The sequence below is a fragment of the Salvia hispanica genome, chromosome 4 (assembly GCF_029641045.1).
Source record: "Salvia hispanica isolate PSC_SH4W2 chromosome 4, Shi_PSC_v1, whole genome shotgun sequence".
NCBI lineage: Eukaryota > Viridiplantae > Streptophyta > Magnoliopsida > Lamiales > Lamiaceae > Salvia > Salvia hispanica.
Genome location: NC_142695.1, coordinates 50132210 through 50150655, shown reverse-complemented (window position 1 = coordinate 50150655; position 18446 = coordinate 50132210). Strand labels below are relative to the sequence as shown.

The 18446-nt window shown below is 35.6% G+C and overlaps 4 protein-coding genes and 1 long non-coding RNA gene across 6 annotated transcripts; 2 read left to right on the top strand and 3 right to left on the bottom strand.

The window, feature by feature from the left end:
* Positions 1-3963: 3963 nt before the first annotated feature.
* On the top strand, positions 3964-6290 carry LOC125196774 (putative WRKY transcription factor 53). Its single transcript, XM_048095393.2, has 3 exons — positions 3964-4521; positions 4624-4752; positions 5400-6290. Exons 1-3 carry the CDS (start codon positions 4232-4234, stop codon positions 5971-5973), a joined length of 993 nt encoding a protein of 330 aa, XP_047951350.1. The 5' UTR covers positions 3964-4231; the 3' UTR covers positions 5974-6290.
* Positions 6291-6331: 41 nt separating this feature from the next.
* LOC125196772 (NADPH HC-toxin reductase 1-like) lies at positions 6332-7858 on the bottom strand. Its single transcript, XM_048095392.2, has 5 exons — positions 7619-7858; positions 7379-7548; positions 7060-7260; positions 6568-6938; positions 6332-6470 (listed from the first exon to the last, which is right to left on the bottom strand). Exons 1-5 carry the CDS (start codon positions 7731-7733, stop codon positions 6332-6334), a joined length of 996 nt encoding a protein of 331 aa, XP_047951349.1. The 5' UTR covers positions 7734-7858.
* A 293-nt stretch (positions 7859-8151) lies between these two features.
* LOC125195330 (NADPH HC-toxin reductase 2-like) lies at positions 8152-9740 on the bottom strand. Its single transcript, XM_048093494.2, has 5 exons — positions 9626-9740; positions 9369-9535; positions 9071-9271; positions 8529-8899; positions 8152-8449 (listed from the first exon to the last, which is right to left on the bottom strand). The coding sequence occupies exons 1-5, from the start codon at positions 9732-9734 to the stop codon at positions 8311-8313; spliced, it is 987 nt and encodes a 328-aa protein (XP_047949451.2). The 5' UTR covers positions 9735-9740; the 3' UTR covers positions 8152-8310.
* Positions 9741-10522: 782 nt separating this feature from the next.
* Positions 10523-12198, top strand: LOC125192641 (uncharacterized). Its single transcript, XR_007171442.2, has 2 exons — positions 10523-10846; positions 11918-12198. It is a non-coding gene; the product is annotated as an uncharacterized LOC125192641 (long non-coding RNA).
* A 771-nt stretch (positions 12199-12969) lies between these two features.
* LOC125197387 (extra-large G-like protein, putative (DUF3133)) lies at positions 12970-16973 on the bottom strand. Of its 2 annotated transcripts, none has more exons than XM_048096124.2 (6): positions 16729-16973; positions 16333-16594; positions 14036-16127; positions 13895-13955; positions 13574-13797; positions 12970-13316 (listed from the first exon to the last, which is right to left on the bottom strand). In XM_048096124.2, the coding sequence occupies exons 2-6, from the start codon at positions 16445-16447 to the stop codon at positions 13262-13264; spliced, it is 2547 nt and encodes an 848-aa protein (XP_047952081.1). In that variant the 5' UTR covers positions 16448-16594; positions 16729-16973; the 3' UTR covers positions 12970-13261. The 2 variants fall into 2 exon arrangements, with proteins under 2 accessions (XP_047952081.1, XP_047952082.1); XM_048096125.2 differs by having other exon boundaries at positions 16333-16591.
* Between the last annotated feature and the right edge of the window lie 1473 nt (positions 16974-18446).

The following is an 18446-nucleotide window of genomic DNA, read 5'->3' as shown; positions in this document are numbered from 1 at the left end:
ATAATCCCTGGACTTTAAAAATATCGCCAGTAGTCCCTGGACTAAGAGTTTATCTCGAAATTGGTCCTTTTGGCTTTTTTTTGGTACGAAAATATCCTTTGATATTATTTTGGAGGGTTTGGACAGTTTGGTCTTTTTACACTTTTAACATTTTAAATCTGATATTATTTCAGTTATGTACTAATTTTGATAATATTTCAAATTTATCATCCTTTTTCCCTTTTGTCATCCTTCACTTTGTTTCTTTATTTCAATATTAGATTTAATTTTACAAAATTTTAAATTTTAATTTTTAAATATCAATAAATTTTTTAATTATAAAAATTATTAAATAGCAAAAATTAATAGTTATAATCAATATTTGATAGTGTATAGCACTATGTAATCAATAAGGTATGACAACGCCTTAGTTTTAATCAATATTTAATACAATACCTTTAATCATAAATAGATTATAATAACACAATTTATTCTGAAATAAATATGCATCTAATGTAAGACTAATATAATTTTCGTTTATTTATTTGAAAACAATCAAAATTTACTAGAAAATTTCAACAAAAATACTCATATATAAAATTTTAGTAGGATCAAATTTTTAGTCAACTTCATAATATTTAATCACAAACAATTATAACAACCGAACAGAGGCTAAATAGAATAACTCTTATTTTTCCATCATGATTAATATTATTTTTCTGTACTTCTTCAATTGAATTGAATATTATATTAAATAACAAAAATTAATAGTTTTAATCAATATTTATAGTGTGAATTAATAGTTTTCATTAATTTTTTTTTTGATATTTAAAAATCTAAATATTAAATTTAATTTTATAAAATTAAATCTAATATTGAAATAAAAAAAACAAATTCAGTGAAGGATAACAAAATGGAAGTAGAATGATAATTTTGAAATAATATCAAAGTTAGTACATAACTGAAATAATATCAGATTTAAAATGTAAAAGTGTAAAAAGACCAAATTGTCCAAACCCCCCAAAATAATATCAAAGGGTATTTTCGTATAAAAAAAAGCCAAAAGGACCATTTTGAGATAAACCCTTAGTCCAGGAACTACTGGCGATATTTTTAAAGTCCATGGACTATGGGCAAGATATGGGCAAGATAAACCCATAGTCCAGAGACCATTTTTGTAGTTCACTATATTTTATATGGACTCATTTCATAATATTTTTTAGTATGTTAAAGTATAAAAAAAGAATTAATATATTAAAAAAAAGAGAAAGAGATGGATGAAAATATTAAAATAAGAGAATGAAAAAGGATGCTGCGTTTTGTTCCTAAAGTTATGCGTATGCACAACATTATGTGCTGTGATTTAAATCACAATAGAGATTCATCATCCTATTAATCGTGTGTTACTTCATTAGTCCTATAAAAATATAAATATTTAAAATAATATAAATTTTAATGCATAATTTATAAAATAAGAGATAAATAAAAAGAAAAAGTAAGTGAAATATTGTGAGTGAATGATGAGGTTCATCTTATTAAAAAAAATGAAATTATCAAAAATAGAATGCACTATTTTTATGGAATGAACCAAAATAGAAAATGTCAATATTTTTATTGAATAATCTAAGGAGTATATGTTAATTTCTCTGTATGTTAATAATATATCGGATAGCGAAATACTAGTAATATTTAATAATAGAATTGCGTGTAACTATTAAGATATTAATATTTTTACTAGTAATAATCCTAATTAATCGAAGTGTGTATACTTTTAGAATCCAAGTCTATTATAGGGTACTCTAAGCGAATGATTACAAAATTGGAAAGCCGCCCCCTTTTATAATACTACTACTACTATAGTAGTACAATAAACTAGAAAATCTTATTCTAGAATTAAAATTAAATAATTTTACTCTACGAAACCACTAGGCATTTTCAGTGCAAATATAGACACTTTCATTCATTAATTAAACGTAGATAAAATTATGATTCAAAATACTAAGCTCTTCAAAAGATATGATACAAAGTTTTAGAGATTTGTCAAATTTCTAAATGTTAGCTTAATTTATGGATGGTATGAAGAGAGAATTTTTAACTTAGATTATCGAATATAATTTATTTTTAAAATTGAAAAATACTATTATCTCTATTTAATTGTCTCTCATATACATAATTTTTTATATTTTTGAAAAATAATTATTACTACATAAAATCTGACGTCAACATATTGAGTCATCATCACTATAGGTATGGGGGAATATAATATTTTATTTGCAAGAATGTGTTCACACGGAATAAATATCATGCTAGTGAAAATCGAAACCACGCGGAAAGATGTTAGAAGATTGGTGGATTGCTACATTTTGCTTGACTTTCTGGAATTTTATTTATTTAATTTCATGGAAAGTTCTATTGTTTCATGTTTTGTAGATAAGAGTAGAGTAGCATCACTCTTACTATCGTATCGTTTGTCCACCCAATTTCTATTGAATTTCCATGGCTATGAATTCTTTCTCTATCTCTCTAAGAAATTGCCACGAAAAGTCGAAAAAGTTCTATTCGACAAGAAAAATAAGGTTTTTTCAAAGAAGAGTTGTAGAAGGAAACTAGCAAATTCAAACATTTATTAGAAACGCATTGATGTCAATCAATTCGGCGAGCAACACATAATAATGATTTTGTATTTTACTAAAGTATTTACACGAATTATCTCGGAAAAAGTATTTATCTAATATGTGAGGAGTGATATAATTTTTGATAAATTTGATAATTACTTTATGAAAGTTTTCAATTTGACGTGTTGATTTGGATTTATGAGGGTATTTCCATATTTTAAAAATCTATAACTAACTCCAAACATTTTTCACTATGTAAAATACTCCGTCCGTACTATAAAGCTAGTTTATACACTCTGCTCATCTCAATTATATAAACCCACTTTCAATATTAAAAAAACCCCACTTTCTAAATCTAGAAAGACAAGTTGGTTAAGATTAAATAACAGTATTTCCCAATTTCAATAATAAAACATCAAACAAAGATCACTAATAAACATCAATTTTTTTTTAAATAAGAGCATCTCCAATGGTAGGCTAGCGACCGGCTAGCCGAACCATTGGAGCAGGCTAGCCGAATTTCGGCGAAAAAACCGGCCAAGGCTAGCCGATTGCGTGTGGCTGGCCGATGTGCTAGCCGTCATTGTAGCGGCCCGATCGGCCAGCGACGATTTTTAATTTTTTTTAAAAACTTTTTTAATTCTTTTTTTTTTAAATTTAATTCTTTTTTTAAAATTTTGAAAAACTATATAAACGCGATTTTCTCTATCTCTAAATTTCTGTACAAGAGCAACATCTAGCGATGGACAACAACAACTAGCCCAATACAAAATTAAGACCTAAAACAGAAACATGTCCCCCGTTCGGCTAGTGGCAAACTATAACGGATTCAAGGCATACTAACATTTTTTAATGTATTTTTTTAATAAATTAGTGAGGAGTAGAGTGGGGCGGTGGCTCGTGTGTGGTAGCCCGGATTTTTTTTATTATGTAATTTTTTTGATTTTTAGTTAATGTACTTTTTTTATTTAAATAAAATTAATGAATTTTCTCGTATATGTCTCGTAAATTTAATTCGGTAATTTAATCGTGATTTTAATTCCGTAAATGTAGTATATTTTGAATTATTTTTATTGTGGCTTGGCCTATGGCTGGACTAAATCTGATATGATATGTGAATTTTTAGTATTGCTGATGTGGCAGGGAAGAGAGAATGGTTGGCCTATTGCTGGCCTATTTAGCATTGGAGATGTTCTAATGGGCTGCAATAGTGTGTGGCCACCCTTTGAAACGGTCAGCTACAATCTTGATATCTAATTCTACTCCTTCCACATTATATCATTATAATAATCAACATTAAAAACAAAAATCCATGTACCTTTTGCCACTCAATAATATTTTCTTTTTCACATACTTTTTCATAACAATTTTCCCCCTTTATAATCACATCCATTCAGCCTCTCTTTCCTCACTCCATCATCACTAAAACACAACAAAAACTTCACCATCTCCCTCTCTCCACGTCCAAAATTCTTGATCAAGATCAAACCTTTACAAAGATTTCACAACCCCTTTTCGAAGTAGATTAAAACCCAGTTTGCATTATGATCTTCAACACTCAGCAATCTTAAAACCCATCTTTTCTTGAATCCAGCCCCAAAAACGAAAGACTTGATTTTTTTCTCTTCTGTTTCGAAATGGAGAAGGCTGGAGTTCCGGAGAAGAAGAGTGTAATAACTGTGTTAAGTGAGGGGAAGAAGCTCGCGAATGAGCTGAAGAGGCAGCTTGACCCCTCCACGGCTTCAACAGAGGCTTGCGATGTTTTGTTGGAGAGCATTCTCTCCTCGTACGAGAATGCAATGACGCTTCTTGCTCTGATTGGAAACGGCGCCTCTCCAAAGATTGCTGTTGGGAAGCTATCTGAGCCGTCGATTTCGATTGAGGGCTCTCCAAGAAGCGAAGGGTCTGATCACAGCTCCAAGAAAAGGTAACTAACTTTTTTTTTTTTTAGCTTTTGATTATTGCAAGTTTCAGTCTTTTGATTAAGGTTGTTGAAGGATTGTGTGATTGAATTTTGTTGCTAATGTAGGAAGACTATGCCTAGATGGAGTAAGCACGTGCGTGTTTGTTCTGGGGCAGGGGGTGAAGCCCAGCTTGATGATGGCTATAATTGGAGGAAATATGGGCAGAAAGATATTTTGGGGGCTACTCATCCAAGGTTAGATATGAAGTTTTGATAATTTTATTGATTTTTTTTCCTTGGATTTGAATTTGAGGAGGTGTGTTTTTTGATGGTGAAGTCACTTTTGGATGGGTTTATGTTGTGAGTGATCCAAGGTTAGAGGTGAAGGATTTTTTTGTGGGGAAGGGGGGAAGTTTTGACTTTGAGGATGTGTGATTTTTAGATGAGATGAAGTCATTTTGGACATGTTTTAGTGGTGTGATTTGATCTGACTTTTTCATCAATGAGGAAAGGTGTTACCTAATTGCATCTATAGCTGAATTATTTTGTAGTGAAAATCAGCAAGTTGATGCTTTGTTGTTTTAAATTTGCCACCAACACAGACAACCTAAATCATTTAATTCTTTTGTACTGAAAATTAGGCAAGTTGGTGGTGGTTCTGTTGTTTTGAATTTGCCACTTGCTTAGTTTAGCAGAAATTTGGACCTACACACAGCATTAAAATAAAGGACATTAAATTCATCAAAGCTACTTGCTTTGTCAAGATGCATGAATATACTTGATGTGATTGTTTTACTTGCTACCTTCATTTATTGCTGATCAATCTAGGCAGTAGGGAGTCATCCTTAGTTGTTTTTTTGTCTGAATGTATGTTGATGTTCTTGCTTGAATGGATTTTGCAGGGCTTATTACAGATGCACTCATCGCAACACGCAAGGGTGCTTAGCAACGAAGCAAGTGCAGCGAGCAGATGAGGATCCGACGGTCATTGAGGTCATATACCGAGCGAACCACAGCTGCAGGCAGGGCAAGGAAAGGAAGGAACAGGGTAGCCTAACGTGTTCCAAGCAAGCGGTGCTCGTTAGCAATGGGCCTAGCCTTGTTAAAACTGAGAACCGGGATCTAATTGATTCCAAAGAGGAGGAGGATCTTCAAAGCTTCTCCTTCCCTTCCACTCCAATTGAGTGTGAAAATGTGGAACCTCAGTTCTTCTCAGAGCCTAATAGGTTCATCACAACGAGCTACTCCCCCTTGTTCCTTTCCCCAGCCACCTCTGAATCCTACTTCTCGCCATCGCCATGCCTTGTGGATGATTTTGGCATTGGCCACAGCTTGCAGAGCTCGGAATCAGATTTCGGTGAGATCATCTCAAATCCAACACCAGTCACAGATTTCTCATTGGGAGATATTGATATCACCATTGGTGCAGTGGATTTCGACTCTCATGACTTCCTAGACGCCCTCGAATTCTTCTAGAGATCTCCTCACTATGCAGTTGAAATTGTAGTGATCCTAGCCAGCATCTTCAAGAGATGATGCCGACCAAGAGAATTTTTTTCAAGAACTTAGGTAGATTTTCAAGAATAACTTGTAGTATCACTCTTTTTTTGCTTCTTTCTACTCCCACATTTTTATTTACAAAATGTAATATACTTTAGGTTTTAGTCCTGTTTGTTTGAGCCTAGAGTTGCTGATAGTCTTGAATCAAGATTGATGCTTTGTAATTTGATTTTAGAGGAGGTTCTAATTCGATTAAACATTGTGAATTCAAATAAATTATTCCCATTTGAATTTGATCAAATGAAATTACAGACAAAGTAGTATAGTATTTAATTCAAACAATGTTGCCTAGTCTCTTGGCACAAACAATGCTGTCATATATTATCTTGTCTGCATCATATTTGTATTGGAATCCCAAATCTTGCAGCTTTCTTGAACCCCATTTGGTCTCCCTTTTTGTATCTTCAACAAACCTAAATCAAAAGCAACAGTACTTATTTTCTTGAAAAAATAAAGGATCCCATAATTTTCAATATTGAAAATAAAATTTTTGAGATGACTTAATCTTACGTTGGTGGGATGGTTATGTCTGGATGAAGTTTCTGAATGAGAGATGCAATCTCAGCTGATTTGAGGAAAGCATTAGCAACAAGAAATCTGCCATTGATGTCTGAATTCTCCATTGCAAAAATGTGTGCTTCAGTCACATCCACTATGTGTGCAATTGGCACTTTGGACAGCAAATCCTCCACACATCTCAAGCCTTTGTACAATGTCCCATCATCCATGGCCTGTGCAATCAGCACAGCCATGCTCGCAGAGGTGAAACATTGCAGTGTTTCACCTCCAACGAGCCCACAGGCAAGGCTCACCACTTCTATCCCTTTCCCATTGTACCGTGCCACCTCTTTCTCTGACTGGGTCTTCGAGCTTATATAGTCCTGTCATAACATGAAAACAGTAATAAATAAATAAAAATGTGCTGATTGGGGGGGGCTCGAGCACCCCCAATCCGACCATCCATAAGTAGTGGTTGCGAATAATTTAAGAAAGACTACATACAGAGTACATTTGGTAGGAGAGATTGAGAGGAGTCCAACAAGTCTCGTCCACAACGTCCTCGTAGCCGGAGGCGTCACCTTTTAGAGGTGACGCCGCCATAATGGAAGCAGTGTAGATTAGCCTCTTCACCGTGTTCGATCTAATGCAACTCTCAGTTATGATCTTCACCGCATCCACTCCCGCCTCACTAGTATTCTTGTACTAAAACAAAAGAAAACATAATCCGTTGATGAAATGATGAATCACCTCGCTATAGATGAAACGAAAAATATTACTAGTAAGTTAGATTTACATAAAAAAAAAAATTCAAATTTGTAACCTTAGAACTATTCGAATAGTGCAACATAGGCATGGCTAAGTGAAACACAAAACTGCAGCCTTGAATTGCATCTTCGAAATCAGTTGGATTGTATATATCAGCTTCAAACAGTTTCAATCTTGTCTCAGCATGAGCAAGTCCTTTTAGCAGCTCCACCTTCGTAGCATCGCCTTTAAACCAATCGAAAAAATTAAAGAATAAATCATAAAGATAATATTTTTGAAGCATATATATATATACCTAGACTTCTTAAAGTGGCATGAACTGTGTAGCCTCTCTCAAGAAGAGTCTTGATGAGAAAAGAGGCTAAGTAGCCTGCACCTCCGGTCACACACACCTTCACACTCCTCTTCATCGATCTCCCTTTTCTTCTGCTAATTCTCACGGTAGCAAATTGAGGCAAACTCTGAATACTAAATATGACCGTGAAATAACTGGGATCAACGTCGGCCGTTGAGACTATAGGGAGGAACAATTCACTATATATCTTCCCAATCATATATACAAAGAGCGTTGGAATATTTATGTGAGTATATATGGGATACCATTGACTTAACTACATTGAAAAATGAAAATTGTATTTTTTATTGCAATAATTTTTGTATGTGACGAACCCTATGTCAGATCTCGGATTAATTCAACTTGTTTGTTATTGTTTACAGTATTTTTTTATTTTCCTCACCAACCAATTAACTTAGTTAAGTAGTGTTTAATATTGTACTACTAGTATAGAAGAAACAATAACTGAAAGATAAAAATGAAGATACAATCAGTAAACAACATACTAGTAGACTATTTAATATTGCAAGACACAACAAACACAAATTTTAAAAGGCACAAATACAATAAAAAGAGACATACACTAGGTCTTTTATAGCCAAGATACATTTATTTAATTGGTGAATTTAAATTATGACCAACAACATTAATAATCAAACCACATTGCCAAATTTCTTAGCACAAACAATACTGTCAGAGATTATCTTGTCAGCATCACATTTGTAATCGAATCCCAATTCCTGTAGCTTTCTTGAGCCCCATTTAGTCTCTCTCTTTGTATCTTCAATCAATCTGAAATATTAAATAATATTAAAAAATATATATAAATGAAAATTATTTTCAGAAAAAAAAAATTATGCATATAGCTTACTCAGGTGGGATATTGATGTTTGGAAAATGTTTGTGAATGAGAGATGCAATTTCTGCTGATTTCAAGAAAGCACTAGCAACAAGGAATCTGCCATTCATGTTTGAATTTTCCATTGCAAAAATGTGTGCTTCAATCACATCTTGTGAGTGTGCAATTGGAACCTTGGAATCCAAATCTTCCAATTCTCTCAAACCTTTGTACAATGTGGCATCATTCATGACTTGTGCTATAAGCACGGTAATGCTCGAGGAGAGGAAAGGCTGGATCGTTTCGCCTCCAACGAGCCCACACGCGAGACTCACCACATCGATCCCTAGACCATTGTAGCTCAACACAACTTTCTCGGCCAATGTCTTCGAGTTTATATAATCCTTTCCCAAAATGAAAACAATTTCATTAGTTTTTCATGTGCATAAAATTTTGAATTTAGATTCTAGACAACACATTTGAGGGTAAAAGGGTATATTCGTAAATTTCTAAATTAATGTGTTTTTAAGGTGTGACATAAAAAGGACTCGGTAGCATCTAGATTTTGTACTTACAAAGTACATTTCATAGGGGAGATCAAGAGGAGACCAACAAGTCTCGTCCATGACATCTTTGTAGCCGGAGGCGGCGCCCTTTAAGGGCGACGCGGCCATAGCAGAAGCGGTGTAGATGAGTTTCTTCACCGATTTCGATTTGATGCAGCTTTCAGCTATGATCTTCACTCCAGCCACTGCAGCCTCACCAGTATCCTTGTACTAGTTTACATAACAAAAAATCAAGAATAATAAAATTAATGTATTTGTGCAATACAAAAATAAAATGTGACAAAATCGAATTGGATTAAAATTAAACCTGACTGCCTTTGTGATGCTGCATCGGCGTAGCTATGTGAAACACAAACTCACATCCATCAATTGCAGCTGCAAAATCAGTTGGATTATATATATCGCCTTCAAATAATTTCAAACTTGTTTCTGCATGATCAAGGCCTTTTAGTAGTCCCACTTTCGAATCATCATCTGCAAATCAAAATTATAGAAATTTAGTATAGTAGATGCAAGGATTAAGTATAATTTTAAGAAAAAAATAATTAAAATTCGAAAACATACTTAGACTTCGAAGAGTGGCGTGAACAGTGTAGCCTCTCTCTAAAAGATGCTTGATGAGAAAAGAGGCAATGTAGCCAGCACCTCCAGTCACACACACCTTCACACTCATCTTTTTTTTTATTCTTTCTTGTTTGCAAAATTTAGTTTCTCAATTCTCTATATATATAGTTATATACAAGGAACTCTAAACAAACAATAAGTATAAGTGTATATTAACAAAATTATTATTATTATTAATAAAAATTATTATGTTATATGAGATGGAATTAAATTCAAATATTTGACACGTGAGGAGTTAAGATTTGTTTAAAATATTTTTAAAAAAAAAATAATCGAAAAAGGAATTTTTTAAAACTTTTTTTCGAATATCTTAGTAATTAGAGATATAGAAAATCACTGTTCATGGTAGTTGGTATGAACGCATATTTCTATTAATAAGTAATAAATGCAATTGCAGCGTTGGCCTCATTTAATTACGACCTAACAACTAACAAGGATTATAAATATCATTTGGATTCGCAGCACCGTTGACATTGAGTAATGATTTAGATATGATAGTGCCAACGTCTGTAAATAAATACTCCTATCTGTCACTTTTAAGCATTTTTAAAAGAGTTATTTTATTTAAATACGTGAACTTTTAACATTTTTAAATTTTACTTGTGGATTAAATATGTAAATTTTGAGATTTTGTGATATACAATTCTAATGAAAATAATTTGATGTGGAGTATGTAAATTTTATCTTTATCTTGATTACACTATTTCTTATGTAATGAAGTGAACAACACAACACCTATAGGCTATAGGTATCAAAAGTAAGGGAGTAATATTTATAAATTGAAAATGGAGTAATTGTAACGGATCTAGGTGGCAAAATAAGATGAATTTTTATAGTGAGTAATTATTATTTGAGTAAATTACTATCTCCTTCATCATTTTCAGACATGTATATTTGGGCGTTGCAATTTGGGCCAATTCAAGGCCCGTACCCAATTGTGTATTATATTTTCAGCAAATTAGGATCCTAATCCTTACAAGCTGTTTCTCCATTTGCAACAGAACATAAGCTTTCCATTATCCACAGCTCGAGGACTAGACGGAAAACTAGAGAGAGGAAAAAATGATCTACAGAAAGTGGAGTCTGCTTACTGGCCCGACCTCGATCATCGCCGGAGTAATCGGCACTGTAATGGTCGCAGATCTCATCTTCGTTGATAACGTAAGATTTTCATTTTTAGGGTTTCGATATTTGAATTGTAATGCATTTTGGCCTGCGTTTATTGAAAATTGACCCACTTTGTGTGGTATTGTGGGTTTCCTCGAAGAAAATTATTTAATTTTCTGTTCTTTATGCGAAGAGAAAAATCGAATAATTTGTTTCCGTTTTAGGATTTAGTTGCTGGATCTGTATGATAATAGCTTGTTCGAGATTTTCCTTGGACTGGAAGTGGTATTTGGAGAATCCTATTTTGTGATTTTATAGCCAACATATACAGAACGATTTGGTTGATCAATATATTGGAATTTTGGAATCGGCCTTGTAGTGCTCTGCAGGATTCTTAGGGTTGATTTTTAATGGAGCTAATTTTCTGAAAAGTAGGTATTATGTTTTATGCTATTACTATTAGGTTGTGAAGTATATGTGATGTTCAATAAATTTATGTAGTTTTTGAAGTTTATATTCTGCACCACCATATTTCCATTGTCAGTTGTTTGATTCTAGAGTAGGAGGTTGGATTGAATTTATGTGATTATTTTTAAGTGGTTCTCCACCTTCTGCTGATGTCTTTAAATTACTTGATTGTCTTTTGATTATACGAAGAGTAATTGGTTATTTGAATGTTTCTAGCTTTTAGTGTAGAGTAACATGGGATCAGAAATGAGAAGGGGAAAAATTAAAGAAGGGGTTATACTGTGTAGTTATTTCAAGTTGATGCCCGAATCATATCCTTGGCTGTGAGTTTATTCAATCATAAAACACCTGCGCAAACTCATGATCATTTGGTACTATTTGGCATTTGCTGTTGAAGTTGAGAAATGAGAAATGGATTTCTTAAACAATGACCCGATAATATCTTTCACTTTGTAATCTGGCTAATGTAGTTTAGTTAATGTCATCTTCACTAAACATTTCTTTTGTTGACTGAGATCCCTTCATCTTCCCTTGATGGTTAAATGTTCGATTCTTTATGGCTTACAGTTCTTCCATTGTCATGTACTGTTCTCGTGCCCCTGACTTCATCAAGCTTTATATTCACTGAACATCTGTTTTCTACTCCTCATTACGCAGGGTTGGTTGCACAAGGGAGATGAAAAGAAACAAGAACTAGCAACTAAAACCAAGTAGAAGCAGAAAGGATGCACTCCAGTTGCTGTATTCCTTCAAAAATGCGTTGTTGAATAAACTGATCTTGTTCGCTATACAATTCTGTTTGTGTTTAAGTCCCTTTGAGTTTTGCCACCTGGATAGCCAGAAAATCAAGTAGAGGCAGCAAATAAATCAGAATATGTAAGTGTACAAACTGGCTTAACATTATCTTTGATTTCTAAGGAGCATTTTGTATCATCAAATCATTCCAAAAATCTATAAGGGTTAAACACCAATTCAAACAGTCAATTCTGAATTTGTGCATGCTTTATATTCCTCTCATATGGTTAGAACATCCTGTACATGCCTAGGTGACCGTTTGGTTTGAGGTGCAAAAGCACGGTTGTGTCGAGCAGCTCGAAACCACCCCACCCTGTTTCTTGGAACTACTTCAGCGGCCCACTGAAACTCTTCAAGTTAAACACTTCTCATTATCTCACAAGTCTGTTGTTCATATCCCTTCCGTAGTCGAAATCCTCGTTCTGATCCGTCCAGATTGTGTCTGGTTAGTCTACAAACGGTGAAGTTGTAGGACGAGAAATATGATCTCTGGTTCCTTATATTTGATCCTCAATAAAGGAGGTCAAGTACTTCCTCCAACCACAAACAATATTTTTATTTGGGAGTGATACAAGTTATAATAATAAACAGTGAGAGTATTATACAACAATAATTTTATTCGGAAGTGAAATGTGTTTTAATAAAAAATGGTTAGTGTATTATATAAATATTTGGAAGTGATACGAGTTTTAACAAGAAATGGTGAGAGTATTATAAATGAAGAATGATCCCATCATAAAAGTAGTAGTATTAGTAATGGTAAAAAAAATACTGGGAGAATAAAATGAACCTCAGTCTTAAATTACAGTAGTTACTAATAATCTAAAGTGAAGAATTGCAATAAATGGGTGAAAATGCAAAAGAGACTAACACGTCCACTGCATTTAGTCAAAAAACTGCTATGCAAATAAACATAAGAAATCAACTACTCCATAGAATCTCTTGTTTTTTTTGCAGGATTCTAAATAAAAAATGATAATGATTAAAAGGAAACAACGCCAAATTAATCGTCTGCATGTACAAAATGAGAAGGAAAAAGGGAAAAGTATTTAACATAAAAAACTTTTGCAAAAACTGTCAAAATACGCCTTTCTTGAAATTGAACCAATTACTCAAACATAAACAGCATGAACCATGCTTCTCAATCTTAACCTTTTTCTTCAGAGGCGATCATGCAATTGATTGATTCTTGTACTCGAAAAGTGTTCATGCGACGGCTTGTGGACTTTTCATGCCAAATCCGCGCTTCGCCCTCTCAATGCTGTCGAATATATCGAGTTAGTAAAAGATAAAGCGCACCTCAAAATGGAGTTGATGCAATATAATTCAATGCCATGTGCAAAACTCTGAGAATTGAATGATATTTAGAGGGTTCATTGGTTGAAAAATGTGTAGAGTGGAAAGTCTTGAATTTGAGAGAATGTGAGTTCTAGAAAGCGTTCTTGCGAACACGAAGGTGATTATCGTGCACAAGTGATCTAACATAATAAACGCGAGAGGGTGAATATATATACTCACGTTGGAGCAAGCTTTCCGAGGCTTTCCAACTCCTCGCCAGTGTCCTCATCTAGGACTCTACCGGAGATCTCCACAATGTACGATCGGTCTCTTTCCCTTGGGAGACCTCTGCCGACCAGCAGATTCAGATCTTTGTGGTTCAGCTCTCTGCCATTAACAAATACGTGCGTGTTTCCACCCGCACAATGCTCTGGCATAGGATAGTTGAACTCTTGTATAAACGGCTGCAACAACACGTTAAAACGAGCATGAATTAGGGCATGATCACACCTTCAAGTTCAACTCCGTATTTCCACTACAAGAATGGAGAAAAAATCTTACAGGAATCATGCCAAGACAAGGCCCTCCAATAGCTCCCCAGAATCCAGCTCTAAAATCATACCTGGTCAAGGGCAATAATTATACAAACTTAATGAGTTAGACGCGATATGTGGAGAGAGACTAGCATAAGAGAACGCATACCAATAATGCCCGGGATGGATCGGTCCGGCTACTTTTTCAGCTTTCTTGATCAACCGGTTTGATATTAGATGGCCGTTGACAGTCACATTAGCAGCTTCTTCCGATCTATGTGGATCCTTGAAACTCTCCATTATTCCAGCGAAGAACGAGCCAGCTCCTCTACCACCTTTGCTTGCTTCACTTGACTCAAAGGTAGAACCTGTGTTGGAGAACTCATTTGACGATATATCTATCTCTGTAGCTGTGGACTCTTTCCTCGAAATCTGCTTAGCGCCCGTCTTGCTTGGCAACGGAAGAACGTGTTCAGAGCGCCCACTTCTGTTTCGTTCGTCTGAATCCTTCACCAAATGGTACTTATTTGAATGCTCAAAGTAATCTTGCAGAGAGGAGCCTGAAGGAGGTTGAGGCCCTTTATCCTCTCTTGCTGAATCTTGTGTTTCTTCCTCGGCTTCAGAAGCATACGTGGATGTAGAACGACGGGCCCTAGTTTCAATAGGCTTGCTATCTCTTCTGGGATGTGCAACTTCTTTATCCATGGAATGGAAATCATAACCGGAGCTATCATAGTCCACGGATGAAAAGGCTGTCCTAGTTTGGCTCGGTTTTGATGGCACATCACGGCCGTTGTCAGCTTCTAGAGGGCCGTTCTTGGCCTCCACGTCGAGTGAGACGACCAAGTTCTTGCCTGAAACTACGAAAGAAATTAGTGAAGAGCAAGCCCCACATCTGAGCTTCTGCCTGATGCCATTCCTGCTCAGAGCTTTCTTAGGCAGCATCAGCACCTCGAAACAACTGTTGCAGGTCAAGAACGGGGCACCACCGGCTAATGGGCTGCAGTGCACTCCGCCACCGGCCAAATGGGCTCTAGCAGGACGACGACGTGTGAAGCCATCGGCCTCAGAATTCACATCATTAGGCCATCTCGCATGAATTTGAGAGGTGCGAAGCCTCGAGGGAGGTTGGCCATGAACTCTCCGGTTGTAGTGACCAAACGAACCATGATCATCTGCGAAATTGGAGTATTTACCACTAGACGCAGCTTGCATCATCGGGTTAGAAACTTGCCTCATGGCTCGACAATCGTAGCACGAGCAAGATGGATGGTGCCGGCTGAAATTAGGAGGATACGCTTCCATGTTATCCTTATACGCCATACCATCATCCACGTAAGGTCCGGACACATATCCACGAGGAGGTGGCATCTGAAAAGCGCCTTGAGCTTCAGATGGGCGCAACTGAGGCCTCGGTGGATTCCCATATCCTTGAACAGGACTTGGAGCATACCTCGGAGGATAGAAACCATTCTCTCCCATTCCTTGCCTGCGCATCAAATGAGGTGGCTCAGTGTACTGATTCTGGAAAGGCAGCCTTTTAGCTGAGCTTTGCATCACCATCGCCTCATGATGCATCCTCCTATCAAGGGGAGCCTTGTCTTTACCCTTGTCGTTCAGATCGCCTGAACGACTCAGCTTATACGTGATCTCGTCTAGCTGCCTCAAAAGCTCGGCCCGATCATCCCCAATAAATTCAGCATTGCTCAATCCATCCACCACACCACTCCTACTCCTAGATGGATCATCAAAATCATAACTAGAAGCGGATAGATGGTCAAACGAACCATCTTTTCGATACCTTCCCCCCTCCGGATCCACTCGATGAGCCCTCCAAGCACCCTCCATCTCACTCCTAACCCCAACCCGACCATCCCCAGCCCTGCCCTGCCTCCTCAATCCGGCCTCATTGTCACGAGACAGCGCCAAATCCTCAAAATCTTGAGCCATTTTCGCCCGTTGGATTTCATTCAACCTCCTATCTCTCATCACATCACTCCCAACATCCCAATTCTCCTCCTTACCTAAACCACTCCTACCAGTTTCAGCCCTCTCAAGCAGAGCTCCTCCCCTCCTCTCGACCCGACTCGAAGTACTAACGTTGGACTTCACATCAGGCTCAGAGCCATCACTCATCTCCATCATTCTCCTCTCAGAAACATTCATCATTTTCTCATATCTATCAGAAAGCCTGTCTAGATTGCTGCCAATCCTTTCCACATCAGACTTCTCCGAGAATGTGTCAACACCTTTATTATTGGCTGATGAAGTCAAAATACACAGCAACAAGCAACAAAAAAAAGAGAAATCAATCAATTTGAATCAGCCTAAATTTCTTCACCATTAACAACTATCTACTTATATAAAAAATGTATCAAACAAATTAATTCCCAATGAACAAACACTTCACAAAATACAAATCTTGCCCCATAAAACATGCTATAAACAAGAGAGAGAGAGAGTTACATCTTAAGACAGCACCACAGCCGCCACATTGATAAACAGAGAAATCGGTGACCTCTGGCAGTAAATTCTCACACTTGGGGCAACGAACTAAACGAACTTTAGCAGTTTCAGACATTTATCTCTCTCTCTCTCTAAAAATTTCCTGCAACCTTCAACAACAACCCCCAAGCATATCAAGCATGCAAAATGCGGGAAACGGAGAGCTTCTTCTCAAAGATTGAATCTTGGAGAGAAATGGCAACAGGGCTTGGAAAATTTTCTGCTGGGAATTTTGAAAACGCGAAAACAGACATGGGTTAGAAAAAGAAACGGAAAGAAAAGAAAGAATAATGATGAAAGATGCAAACTTTAAAGAAGAATTGCAGAAAATAATTGAGGGGGGAGAGTCAATTATACTGCTGAACACGGAAAGCAGAAATTCCTTTCACTTTTCTGAGATTCTGAGGAAAAATCTAAGGTTTCTGCAACATCATGAGTGGAAAGCGAGCATGAACTGATTGTGCTTTGGTTTCATTTTGGCTGGATGTGTTTGTAGAGAGAGTGAGAGAGAAAAATTACTAACACTCTAACAGTCTTGTAGCACTGTGAATATTACTCTTTTCCAAACAAATCGTTAAGAGGTAAAAACAAAGACTGAATACCAGAATGAATAAGAATATTTTGAGCCGCCCAATGAAATCAACTATTTATTCGTCAAATTAATTAAGCTTCTATTAATAATTGGACTGAAATCAAGAAAAGGATATTTCATATTAAAAATAGCCAAAAAGCATTAAACACGAAAATCAGAAGTTGAAAACTGGAAAAAAAAAATTGAATTAAGGGAAATCCTCTCAATATAAGAATATTTAGGGGATGATTGGATGACGATGAAATGAGCTAGACATGAGTTGGTGAAATTGTCAAATAATAGGACAAATTTTTCCTTCCGAATTTCTCACACCGCCCTCTATCTCTCCATTAATACGCATGTAGGTGTATATATAGTGAGTATAATTGTATAAGAATACCATATAAAATTAATTATTATTATTGCACAAACAATTTTTTTTTATTAGAAGAACGAAAATGTATTACTCCCTCTGTCCGGCATTAGGAGTCCCGGTTGAGTTGGTTGCAGATTTTAAGAAATGTTTGAGTGTGTAATAATTGGAGTATGTGATAATGAAATGTGAGATCCATTTGCATTATTATTTGCTCTATTCTTTGGATGTGTTTAAACTTGTGTTTTTTAGTATTTTATTTTATAATATTTTTATTTCAAATGTCTAACCGGGACTCCTAATGCCGGACGGATGAAAATGGTTAACCGGGACTCCTAATACCGGACGGAGGAAGTAACTTAAATAGAATATACCAAAACACATATGAGATGATGAAACGGTTTGCATTGGTTAAACATATAGATTGGATATAACTTGATTTTGCAGTTGTGTACTTTTTTGTGAAACTTAGGTGCGATTCACCAAAATAATGACAACTAAGAAGCATGATTGCTCACAACAAAGTGTCATTTCTTCCTTTCGAAATAGTACTACTGTAGGAATAAATATTTTTGTTCATTGGATAAATTGGTTAATAAAGTAGCCGGCGTATGTAGGAATAAGTGTGTTGCTCGTTTGACAAAGTGGTTAATAGTAGTAAGTAGTAAAGGTATAAGAATAAGTATATTTGCTCGGTGTGATAAAGTGGCTAATACAGTAGCTAATATATAACGTATGCAATAAATGCATTGGAATAAGTGTGTTGCCCGTGTGATAAAACACGCTAATAAAGTAGCTGGTGCATAACTATTATCTAAAATCTTACAATTTTAAGACTGAGTGCGTCATGCCTACTGTAATGTTTTTAAATTTAGAATACACACACCTGATATGATATGCCTCGAATCTTTGACTTACTAGTTTAAGAGCGAGTGACTTATTAATTGAGTTACACTTTATTGTCGTATATCATAAATATTGTAGGAGTTCAAAATTTTCATAAATACTAAAATGTTTTTATGTTTCTAGATTTTATCACATATTACTCGTATATTGGGAATTTTGACGTATAGAAAAGTTTCTCAACCGCGTGCGCTACTCTTGATTTGAGTCTTTTGTTTTATCGACAAA